The 12,756-nt window shown below is 47.9% G+C and overlaps 1 protein-coding gene across 17 annotated transcripts in view; it reads left to right on the top strand.

Moving 5' to 3' along the window:
- GRAMD1B (GRAM domain containing 1B) overlaps window positions 1-12,756 on the top strand; it is a 194,198-nt gene that overhangs the window by 118,813 nt on the left and 62,629 nt on the right. For all 17 annotated transcript variants that reach the window (XM_073239571.1, XM_073239567.1, XM_073239568.1 and 14 more), the window contains one exon: window positions 11,389-11,599. In XM_073239571.1, the coding sequence (XP_073095672.1) occupies window positions 11,389-11,599 (211 nt within the window). The remainder of the gene's footprint in view (window positions 1-11,388; window positions 11,600-12,756) is intronic.

The raw sequence follows: 12,756 nt of genomic DNA, 5'->3' as shown, positions 1-12,756 counted from the left end.
GATGGATAATGATCGCCAGGAATCATGGAGAAATAAGGACCATGGCCCCTAAGAGTCCCCTTAGAGCTGTGCACACACGTATGTCACCACCTGGTGAGTGCTGTCATTGGCAATCCGAAGCCGAGGCTGAGTGACTGTTTTCGGGGCCTTGCAGAGGGAATTCCTGCATCTGGTGGAAGTTTGGATTACATGACCACTCAGGCCCCTTCCAGACTACAGACTATTATCATTATAGATCAGTTCAGCCAACAGTGCCTGCGAACCCAGCAGGGCTGTCTCCCAGAAGGTAGGTGTTTGTCCTCGTGTGAACGATCTCAGGGAAAGGGAAGTGGGCAACACCAGTTGTTGCTACGTGTAATTTCAGTTTCTTCTGCTTCATTTTAAGTCTTTATCCTCTTCTGAGTCCCGCGGGAGTAGGGACTAGACGAATATGTGAACGGCAGCAAGCTGTATGCTCACCTCGTCTTCGCCACGCGGAAAGGACAGAATGTTAGAAACAGGATTAAGTTTCTGAACTGGGAATTCACCTCCCACTTCTAACGCATTTTGCACTCGAGGAACCATTATAGGAAGCCTTTTACTTTGGGGATGCACTCTGATTAGGTGTCTGTTTGTTTTAAAGATTCTGCTCCATAAGGAGCAGTTGGGGAACACACGTTTGCAGGAAGATAAAGTGATTTTTCTCAAGGGCTTACAACAGCTCAGAATTTAAACTTAGACATATACACTGATGTCTAGACAAAGTGACCAGGCCAGCAAAGAGTTCAGAAGTGATGTTATATTTTCGTTTTTATGTATGCAGAAGTCAGAATAAGAACCAATGGGCTGCTGTTACAAAGAAGGCAGATTTGGGGGCATGGTTAAGAAAGATCTTTCCAACAGAGTGGCTCAACGATGAACGGCTTTAAAGAGAGCTATTTCTTTATTCATGTAATACATATCTGTGATCCTAGTGTGTGCCAGTCATTGTACTGGAGGTGGTGGGGAACCACACAACAGATAAGGCTGCAACCTCCAGGGAGTGTCCAAGCCGGTGATAAACAACTCAGCTACTAGGACAACTACAAGACAGCGTCAGCTCCTGATAAGTTTCTCAAGAAGGGAAAATGGCCTGGGATGATAATGATTGCCTGGGGACTGGGAGGCCGCTTCAGGCAGAGGGGTCCTTCAAGACAGGCCGCTCTGGGGAGGTGACATTTGAACTTCGATCTGAAGGTGCAAAAGGCACCAGAACCCAAAACTCTAAACTTAAGAGTTCCAGGTAGAGGACCCAAAAAGTGCAGATATCCTGGGGCAGTTTCCTGAGTTTGGATTCTAAGAGCTGAATCATGGTTATTATGTACATCTTTTCCGGGGTCTGAACGTCTCCCTCCAGAAGGTGAGGACGACAACACAGAATGGATTTGGCATAGCCTGTGAGCCCTTTGGGTAAAACAATTCATGTCTGACTTCTGACACTGGTTCTGTAGCACCAGCAGATTCAAAGGTTACCGTATTTGTTCCTCTTCAAAATAGAGATTATAGGTGCCATGGCTTCTCCCTCAGCTCTGGCAGGACCCAAACAAACTTACTTTGTTTTTTGTAGGAAGGGGGAAAAGTGGGTCAGGCTGTTTTGGCATTTCAGGCATGGAGTCCTGGTTCTATTGCAGGCCCTGGTCTCCATGGAAATGAAAAATAGTGTTTGTCATGCTTGTTCCTGGATTGAATTCCAAACTCTGGGCTGAACAGAAGCTACCAGAAAGCCAGGGGGTGGGGGAGTGGGATGGACGGAGACTCCAGCCATTGAGATTAGGGATCTCTTCTCTTTGGCTTGAGGAGGAAAGGCAGCAAACGTTGGCCCAGCCTCCAGCCTCTCTCCCTCCACCCATCACCTCCCTGGACTGAGAACAACCAGGAGAAGGGTAACTGGAGTCCTGCTTTTCTCTGCTTGGCCAAACACCTTGCATGGTCCTTACCCTTCTGTGAACTGGTCAGTTAATAAATTCCTCAACAACTGAAATCACTGCTAGGACTTTTCCCCACAATGAAAAAAATTCCTTCCAGGCTTAAGGAGATCTGTAATGAGAATATACCTAGGTATTAAGTAAGTCAGCTGGCTGCAAATGTTTTAGATGGACTCTGCCACCTTTCATTCCCCTTGTGAGGTTTAAAAGAATTTAAGAAAAAAGCTTTGCATAGGTACTTGAACAAGGTAGGGAAGGGGGGATGGGTAAGTGAGGCTTGTTGGCCATAGGAAGTGCCCTGAATTATCTACACAGTATGTGTGCAGAGATGGGTACCAGGGAGGGACAGGGAACAGACAGAAGGTAGGCCTGGGCCCCCAGGAACCCTGTGAGCCGGTGTGTGGATGGCCAGTGGCTAGTGAGTAAGTCTGGAGGCTCATCAGGCTTCCATTTATAAATTGTCTCTATCAGTTTTGTTTGACCTGTTAACAGTCTAGTTCCACCTTCTTGATACCAAATTTCAGACAGAACCTGTCCCTGACCACCCTGTCTACTTCAAGCAAAGGCCCCAGGAAATGTGAGCAAGTTACCCAAACAGAGGAGAGGGAACACGATGTTCATCTCTGTCCAAATCTTGTTCTTGCTGCACTTGAGAGAGGCCTATTTGGTGTCAGGCTTTGCAGTGGGCATTGTATGGACTGTGATAGAAAAGAAAATGCAGCCCACTGCTCCGTCTGGGCCAAAGAGTGGCATGCCGGGACCAGGCCAAGGCTCCATAAACTGGGTACGTTTAATCTACGCCATCAAAAAAACAACAAAAAAAAAAACAAGAAACAAGAAAAAGCAATCTTCTTTAGAAACTGCCTGGTGCTTATCTTCAACCAAGTAAACAGTTTGACACCAAAGATAGGGTTGGTTTTCTCCCTTAGAGAAGAGCTAGACTCAGTGGCAGAGATGTGCCAGGTTGATTCCAAGTGATAGGCCCCCAGAGTGGGTCCACACGTGGTCACAAGGAGCTCCAGTTGGGGAACAATTGTCCATTTGTCCTCCTTTCAAGCCCCCTCCCCATCCAGTCTCTACAATGTGTGTGCGAGGAGGAAGCCACCATCTCCCTGGACCTGAGCTTTCCCTGTCACAGCAGTGGGAGAACCGGGCTGGACAAACCCTTCTAGCTCCTCGGCACCAGCCATCTCTTGGGGACCTAGACTAGTTTTATGTTCACGGGTAAAGGGGATCACAACCAGGACAATATAACAAGGAGTGAAGCAAGCCTAGGAAGATTTTTTTCTAAGTGACTTGGTATTTCACTCTCTAAGGATAAGAGTCCAAGAGGAATTTGGGGCCCTGCTGTGATTTGTGATTTGGGCTGTTTCCCTTCTCTACGAAGCCCCCTCCTTTGATTCTGCGCTTTCCACCGCTGAGCTGTGGTCTCAGGAGGGCACAGAGATGCTGCTGAGTGACAAGCAGGGATACAGAGAGGAACAGAAAAACAGCCATGTTCAGGGAGTCCTCGTACGTTGAATTTGGAACCAGTTTAGGTGGACAGAGCTACTGGAGGCATTTGCCGGCAGCGCGGAAGTTTCATGCAAATGTTACTCAGATTCACCTGCGGTCTTTTCTATCTCAGATGCCTGAGCATGTGCTGTGGGAAAATTCAAAAGGGAGCTGGCTAATTCACATGGATATTTGCAGTGTTATTGAAAAGAACCGAGGAGAGTTATTGATAAAACTTCAGGCATGGGGATGGATAATGCTTAGCTGGATAACGGAACAGCCATCTGTTAGGAATTAGGGCCCACTAGACATCAGAATCAGCTTTAACTGGATGCTACTAAAGGCAGGGAGGGATGAGGGCCTTGGAACATGGCTGTGGAGTCTAATGATCATTGTCCAGCTTCTAAAAAAGGTGCCATTACCCAATCCGGTACTGAGTGAGTTGTAGCCTTAGTTGAGAACCACATCCTCATGCCCTCCCCCCATCAACTCCAGTTTCTTCTCACTGACAGTTCTTATGACAAACTCAACTAATTTTCTGTTCTAGCAAGTCCACTCACCCGGTAGACACCAACACGTGTCTATCAGTAACAACTGATACGTGCAGAGTTGTGAACAAGTTTCTGTCATCAGGGGCAGATATGTCACATCCCTTGATACTTAAAAGATTAGTCCTTGGGAGCAGTGGTCCTGGAAGTTTAAGTGCAGAATCAGCTGTGGTGTTTGTTTAAAAATGCAGATTTGTAAGATCGTCCCCTGAAAATTGTCATATATCGTGTAGAAGTGGGGTGCTTGGCTCCTGCATTTTAAGGAAGCACCCCAGTTGGCTGTGGGAAGTAATAGCTGGGAGCCTTCAAAGCAGGTCTGTATAACTCTCTGAAGAAAGAGGGCAAAGTATGTATGCCACGTTTTACAGAGAAGAACGAAAATCTTAGTAATAGCAGCATCTCGCTAATATTTATTGAACTTTCATTGTGTATCAGGCACTACACTAAATATTTCACTTATATAATTTCACTTAACACAACAGTCCTATAAGTATTGGTATTCTCATTTGATGGGGCAAATGAGGCCCAGACGCTAGGGTCAATCAGCAAGTTGGAGGAGTTAGGGCTTAAACCTCAGCCTGCTGACACCATAGACTGGCAGTTAATTCTGAGCCTGTACGACCCAACCAGGCCCTCAGCAAACCTCTCATCGGAAACTGGCTTTCTAAATGTGTAATAACATGTTCTATTGGATTAGGACACTCTGGAATGTATCAGGCAGTCTTTAAAAACTTGGCGGTGCCCTGGCGCTGACTGTTAGTGCCGTACATGTGACCATACCAGTCATTGTGGGGCTGGGCTTAGCGCCAACAGTGAATGAACATGAAGTGTCCAGGTGGGAGTAGAAGGGCAGGAATCGGATTGGGACTGAGCCACGACGGTGGTGGAACACTGGCCAGAGAGTGGGAAAGGGGCAGCTGTAATCTGAACAGGTTGGAGGTGCATGTGTGCGGAGTCACAGGTACATGTTTTGCGATCTCGGGGGCAGAAACGATTGATTTCTCTGAAGGCAAGCAAGCTAGCTTGAATGAGGAACACTGGAACACCAGTTAACTATTTGCTCCGAAAATATATGGGTGGCTGATCAGGTAGCTGGCCTGCTGACAAACTGCCTGGGCCCACGGGACCACACCGGGCATGAGAGTGGGAAAAGAAAGCCAAGCAAAGTAGTGTGGTAGCTCTGGAGTAAGGGTGAGCATTGCTGCAGTCACTGCAGAAGGCCCCATGAGCCTTTGTCCTCTTCCCATGTGTCCCTGTTTCTCAAGGACTTCAGCCAGACTAAAGACCAATCTGTAGCATGAGTACTGTGGTCAGACTTAAGGAAGCACTATTTGTTAGCAAGGTAAGCAGGAGAGGAGTGGAATAGTCTTTGTTGAAGGTCTTGAAAATAAGAGAGGAAGTGAATGAATGACCTCTGGGCCCTGTTGCAATGGGTTAATGGTAGCAGGTAGGGGGTATTAGTGGACCTACTATTGGGGAGAGTTGCAGGAATCCCTAATACCTCAGCTTAAGCATGTTATACTTCAAAAACACGTAGTGTCTTGCTCTGTGTATTCCATGCTATTTTAGGGCTTTGCACCTTTGTTCCTACTGGGTTTCTTCCCCACCTCAGGAACATTTCTCTCCTGTTCTGTCACCATGCCCTGCACCTGGCTAATGCTGGATTTTTGTCAGAAACCCAGCTCAAGTCTTAAGTGCCATTTTCTCAAGGAAGCCTTTCTTGATCCCTCAAGAAGTCTGGCTAAGATTCCTTTACTGTCTCCTAGCACACCACCCATTGCTTATATTGAAATGAGGGGCGCATGTCTAGCTCTTCTGGCTTTAATGTCCCAGGCACAAGGACCCTTTCTTACTCATCATGAACTTGAATGCCTAGCATCATACCAGTTGTTCAGTAAATGTTTGTGGAATGGAAGATCCAGATATGAAGTCACATCACCCTGGACAGGCCTTGCAATTTCTTGGGTTTCTTATATGTGAAATTAAGTGTTGGATATATTAATTATAAACTCTGAAAAGGTCTTAGTCCAAGAGCCCTTCTATTATCAGTCTTTTTTCCCCTTCTTTATTAGGCAAATCTAAGCTTTATTATTTAAATTTAAATTTAATTTAAATTTTAGCATAAACCCCCAAGGTTTTGGAATATAATGCAGTACATTTATTACTTATGGTGACAAGATCAGACTAATGGCACATCACAGAGTTTGTTTGAAAGATACAATTCTATAGGTCAGAAGACACGTAAGAATTAGTCTTATTTGCTCTGCAGGACATCTTAATCTGTAGGATAAAGAGCTTTTAGGAATCTTTTTCTGAGTTAGAAGTCATTTTTCTGAGTTAGAACTGTAGCTCCAAACATGTCTCCTTGTATATACAGTGAAGGACCAGAGCAGAGGTGGAGCGGGGCACGTGGGGGGCTCTGGGCTTAGTCTTGAAGGGTAATGTTGGGTGGGTGCTTGGAGGAGGAAATGGTATTTCAGAGTGAGTGAGACTGAGAAGACGGGCAGAGTGGGAGGGCATGGCCCCGGGGTCTGTGAGGAGGCCTGACCACTGAGGCTGAGGCTGTACTGGGGACTCACTGAAGGAGATGTCAGAGGCAGCTTGGAGTGAGGTGACCGAAGAATTTGGCACCAGAGTTTGGAGTTCAGATTTTATTCTAAGGGAATAGAAAGCATAGAGGGCTTTAACCAGAGGAGAGGATGGTCAAAGCTGACAAATTTAGTTTAAAATAAAATTTTTTTTTATTAAGGTGTTATTGATATACACTTGTATAAAGGTTTCACATGAAAAAACAATGTGGTTATTACATTTACCCATGTGGTTACCCATATTATCAAGTCCCCACCCATACCCCAATGCAGTCACTGTCCATCAGTGTAGTAAGATGCCATAGTCACTATGTGCCTTCTCTGTGCTACACTGTTCTCCCTGTGACCCCCCACAGCATGTGTACTAAACATAGTACCCCTTAATCCCCTTCTCCCTCCCTCCCCACCCGCCTTCCCACACCCCTCCCCTTTGGTAACCACTAGTTCCTTCTTGGAGTCTCGTCTGCTGCTATTTTGTTCCTTCAGTTTTGCTTCGTTGTTATACTCCAGAAGTGAGGGAAATCATTTGGCCCTTGTCTTTCTCCACCTGGCTTATTTCACTGAGCATAGTATCTTCCAGCTCCATCCATGTTGTTGCAAATGGTAGGATTTGTTTCTTTCTTATGGCTGAATAATATTCCATTGTGTATATGTACCACATCTTTATCCATTCATCTACTGATGGACACTTAGGTTGCTTCCATATCTTGGCTATTGTAAAAAGCGCTGCGATAAACATAGGGGTGCATATGTCTTTTTGAATCTGAGAAGTTGTATTCTTTGGATAAATTCCAAGGAGTAGGATTCCTGGGTCAAATGGTATTTCTAGTTTTAGTTTTTTGAGGAACCTTCATACTGCCTTCCACAATGGTTGAACTAGCTTACATTCCCAGTAGCAGTGTAGGAGGGTTCCCCTTTCTCCGCATCCTCACCAGCATGACAAATTTACTTTTTAGAAAGTTCATTTTGACAGCCACATAGAGGATGGTTTGAAAATTGGAAGCAGGACGTTTACTCCTCCCGTCCTCCCATCCACCTGGCCACCGTCACCCTTCTCTGCCTATTCACCCAGCAGAAAAACATTAGTGAAACATTTGATTCTGAGAAAGAGCTGTATAATCAGATAGGGCTCTGTTTCAAATCCGGTCCTGCCACTTACCCTTGTGTGTGACTTTGGGTGAATGACTTCATCTGCCAAATAAGTAAATTTTATCATTGAAAAATAAGGACTGATAATATCTGCTAATGCATCATAGGTTGGTTGGAGGAGTGAGATAATGCCTAATAATCGCTTGGCACTGTGGCAGGAACTCATAAACGTTTGTACAGTTGTAACTGTTTCTGTTGGTGTGAACGGCTCGGAGGCACACATTTGGGAGCTGTTGTGATCCTGGGGATTGTTGCAGCAGTGCGCCTGGAGACGTTCACGGGATTGGGACTGAGTTCAGCAGGCCGCACTGAGCGCCTGCTTCACGCAGAGCAGCCCATCGCGCGGTGGGAGGGGCCGAGGTGTGCACTTCTGGGAGTTCGTGGGTCTTAACCTTAAACCAGGCGGAAGTGTTGGAGAAGGTGTGCTCTGAGATGGGTCTTGAGGGATGAAGATGTTCAGTAGGTAGACATGGAGGGAAAAGGCTCTTCATGTGCGAGCATTGAGAGGTGTGGCCGTCCAGAGGCAGGAGAATGAGAATGTGGACTAACGAAACGTGGGGGAGATATAGTCCCTACCATATAGGGATGCCAAGAGACTATAAGGAGAGAGAAAGGTTTGAAATCTCAATGTGCCAAATTAAGTTCAGTAGAGAACTTTGAATTCCGTTCTGAGGATTTTGGACTTCAATACGAATGCTAGGAAGGAGTAGAAAGATAAGATTGGGCTTGTATTTAGGAGGATCTCAGGACAAAGGTGCACATGAGGGTGGAAGAGGAAAAGGAGATGGAGGAGACCACTTGGAAGCTCTTGGAAGAGCAGGCAAGACGCACAGGACCTGAACCAGGGCTCTGAGGAGGGGAAAGGAAGGAGGGGTTAAGGCGCTCTACGGACACAGGATTGATAGGATCCAGTGGCTCACTGGTTTGGGGTGAGAGACTAGGAAATGACAGTGCCACTGGGAATGGGCAGTAGTGGGAGAGGAAAGGTGGCAAGCTCAGATTTGAATCTGAGTTGTGAGGTGCCATTTGGAGGACATGCCCACTTGGCACAAGATTGTTGGGCTGAAGCCGGCAAGTGTGATCAGGGCTGGGAGCAGGTAGCGCCAGGTAGACAATGTGTCTGCTGCGAGGGACAGGTGACATCGAGGAAGCAGGAGAGGCCTGGACGGTGAATGCCTCACCTTTGAGGAAGCACTACATTTCCAGCTGAGCAGCAAGACAGGGGCCAGTGTAAGAGAGGTATGTGTCCTCAGGGAGAGGAGGAGAGATTTTCAAGACCAACAGATGAGCAGTAGCCTTAGAAGCACGAAGATTAAAGTGACAAATGACAGTATAACTTGTTTATTGACTGATGTGTTGAACCCCAGAATTTGATGTATCCTTGATTAGAATATGTAGAGTTGGCTGATGTGGGGCCACTAGGCCATGAGAATATCTCATGGATATTTCGATCACTGAGTGTGAGATTCGTGTGGTTTTGGATGTTTGGATCGAGCTTCCTCCAGGTTAGAACTTTTGCCCCTTCGTGCTTGAATCCCTCCTCCACGGACTATTATCAGTAGGGATTCAGAGTCTGGAGAAGTATAAAAGGGTTTCCTTTCCATTCCTGCATCTGGAATCACCATCTGTGATGAGGTCCTTTATTTAAGGAAAAGAGTGGAAGGGACCTTCGGTTTGTTGTATGAGAAATGGACACGTTAGGTGTCATCCACACTCTAGCATGTCTTTGAGCGAAGTAGTTGAGGTTAGGGGTCAAGTTCATGGCTGTTCCTCCAGCAAAGTAATCCTAGAAGACAGTTTGAGCCTTGGAGTACTTGGCAATGGTTTGATGGAGAGCAAGGTGACTACCCCAGAAAGGTGAGCATCTGAATCTGCTCTTTGGAGTTTTCCAGTGCTCCCCACACCCTGCCAAGTCGTGTCCCGGGGATCTATTGCCACCAATCTGAGGCTCAGCTTTTCCAGCTGAAGGAAAGGAACATAATTTCCTTCCTCCAGGGTTTGTAGTAGTGAAAAAAGTTAAGGGAGTCAGAGGTTAAGGGTGGTGGGGCTGGAGCGAAAGCTTGAAGAACATCTTTTGCCAAACTCCCAGTTTTTGTTAGCATTTTAAGTGAGTCTAAATGTAAGTCCTGTCCCAGGATGAAGCAGAACGTCGGGCTCTCACATGTGTCCATCCATCACCTGGTCTCATTTGTCTTTCTTTTCTCTGGTCTCTTTTTTTCCTTCTGAAAATGTGAACACTACCCTTGCCGCCTGCCACCCCCACACTTGCCAGTGTGGGCTTTTGGGCTTCCTTCCCTTTCTCTCTGCTGAGGATCTCTCTGCAGGTGGAAGGTTCTGCTGAAAGGAACATGGTTTTCATTGCAAATGGGCCCAGGTCACAGCTGGACTTTGATGCAAATGACAGTGTTCCCTGCGCTCCACTCTACTCCCTTAGGGAAGGTCGGGATGCAGTGACCCTGACAGCCTCAATCTGGGCTGTTCCAGAGCCTGACCTGCTCTCTCTGACTGCTTGAGTAGGTGAGAGGGACCCTCAGCCCTTCAACTCCCCCTGCCCTTGGGTTTCTTTGGCTTTCCAGTCCTGTACCTGCTTTCTTTCCCATTTCTCCTGTCTCTTTCTTACTTAACCTTTTCCTTTTCTGTCTCCTTCTTCCCTCCACTCTCTCAGAGCAAAGCAAATACCTGTTAAAACTTAACTGCACTTAATTTTCCTCTCCTCCTTGATCATCTCTTCTCCTTGTATTCAGCTGAGAGCACAAGCCAAACATCCCATGGTAAATATTTATACAGCTTAGAAGCCTTGCTCCGAGTGGATTTGGTACTGTGGGCACAGAAGCTACCTGGTGGAAGTGGCTTTTGGAGGAGGGAGCGTAAGGGCTGTGAGAATTCCCATAGTGCTCACCTCTACCCGGGGCAGGGGAAGCAGGAACCAGTATGGCTAACAAGGAAATTGTATGGTGTGGGTGAGCTACAAGTCAGAAGATCCAAATTTTGTTTCTAAATCCTCTGTGATCAGAGGATGCTTAGGTTCTCTGTGACGGCCTCCATCTGGGCTGTTCCCAGAGCCTGGCCCTGCTCTTGGTCAGGCATTGGTCTTCATTTTAAAAATAGGGATTATAGCACTTGTCATTGCTACCTCGAAGGCATGTTTTAAGAATCCGATGACATAATACGTATGTGGATGCTTTGAAAAGTAGGATTCTTGTTACTTCTTTTGTAGATCTACAAAGCAAAACACAGAGACTGGATTTGCAGCATGTATAAAATGGGCTGATAGTATGGGATGGTCCCTAATGAATCTTTCAGCTACTAAGTTCTGCTATTCCTAGCCACATCTTAGCATATACCAGGGGCCCTAACAGTATTTGGATGGATGGACAGACAGATGGTCAGATGGATGGATCTTTATCTACATGTCTAATTGCCCTACTTACCCCTTCTCATTCCCATTTCCAATTCACGTTGGCACCACCGCCCTCTCCTGGCCATCGGTGGTATTACGGTGCAGTGGGCTGGCCCTTTTGTCCCTGTTTCTCCGAGCCCCTAACCCTGGCCCCCTGAGCTGGCTGGCTCCTCGGAACCCGTCCTTAGCCTTCAGTCACCAACTGCCTGTTTTTCCTCCCCCTCCCTCCTTCCCATCCCACTCCCTCTCTCCATCTGCCCCTGCAGCACTGCCAGTAACTCAAACCGCAGCACGCCGGCCTGCTCCCCCATCCTCCGGAAGCGGTCTCGCTCGCCAACCCCGCAGAACGCGGACGGTGACACCATGGTGGAGAAGGGCTCAGATCACTCCTCGGACAAGTCTCCGTCTACCCCAGAGCAGGGGGTGCAGCGCAGCTGCTCCTCACAGTCCGGCCGGAGCGGTGGCAAAAATTCCAAGGTGAGCTGGGCCTCGCGGGGGACTGTTCTTCCTTGTTAGCAGGATGCAGGGAAGCGGGTACCGGGGGTGGTAGAAAATCCCTTCCTTAAGGAACCTTGACTGGCCCTGGTCTGGAGACAGCCTTTACGCAGTAAGGCAAGTGGGGCAGGCAGGGGGGACCTCAGGTATACTGTATCTTCTCAGCTAAGCACTCGGGGCCAGGTCCTGGGAAAATGATTCCATGTGACTGTTCCCTCTCTTTAGGACCTAGAGCGCATCCTGTCCCTTGCGCTTCGGAGGAGGGTGGCTCTGTGGATCAAGAGGGCTCATCTGTTTGGCCCTGCTACCTTTTTCAAATTTGGGGTAGAAGGAGACATTACCTGGGGCGATTCTAGTGCCAGCGCTGTTTTAACCTCTGCCCTGGCCATCACCTGCCTCACCTTTGGTAACCCACTTGGCACTCATCTGGCCAAGAGGCTGGTGACAGGGCCCTTCCGCCTCTCCCAAGTGTGTCAGTGCTGCCAGGGCCTTTGCCTAAGAATAGGCATAAAAGTAGCCCCACAGGGGCCTGGGCTCCTTGAGGCTCCCTAGAGATTTTCATCTCCTCAACTCAATCCTGTGGGGAGCAGGAGATGTCCTCTCCTAGATGCTCCTTCGAAAAGCTTCTTCCTGCTGGACTCATAGGCCCGGGAGGAGGGGGGACCCCTGGGAGGCTCGGGAGCTGGCTTCCCACCTGAATTTGTCTTTTGATTTCTTGTTCTTCCTCTTCTTCTCCACCGTTTCTCAAATACCTTCTTTGCATGCATGGTCTTAGTCTCACAAGCGCCTCTCAAAAGTAAGCCATCCTTTGTCTCTGTCTTCGGTCTGCCCTCCGGTGTTGAATTGTTTGTAGAGCTCCGCACCCCTCCCTCTGCCCCGCCCATTCTGGCCCCTGTCTTGCTTGGTCCCTTTCCCAGAAGGGCCGGCCCCACTGCCCCCCTGGCAGGCTGGCTTGATATCAGCGAGGGACCGTTCCCACTGCACCCAAAGTCAGAGAACAGACGCACCCTCCACCCCACCCCCCAACGTCTCTGCCTGCTCCCCAAACACTGCCTTGGGCTGGGAACCTGTCTGCTCCTTCCTTGGTGCCATCTAGAGGCAGATGCCTGCCAGGGCTTAGTGTCATTCCTTTGGGGAAG

This window comes from Manis javanica, chromosome 6, assembly GCF_040802235.1.
Source record: "Manis javanica isolate MJ-LG chromosome 6, MJ_LKY, whole genome shotgun sequence".
Classification (NCBI taxonomy): domain Eukaryota; kingdom Metazoa; phylum Chordata; class Mammalia; order Pholidota; family Manidae; genus Manis; species Manis javanica.
The sequence above is the reverse complement of the archived record's forward strand: the minus strand, read 5'-3'. Positions and strand labels throughout refer to the sequence as shown.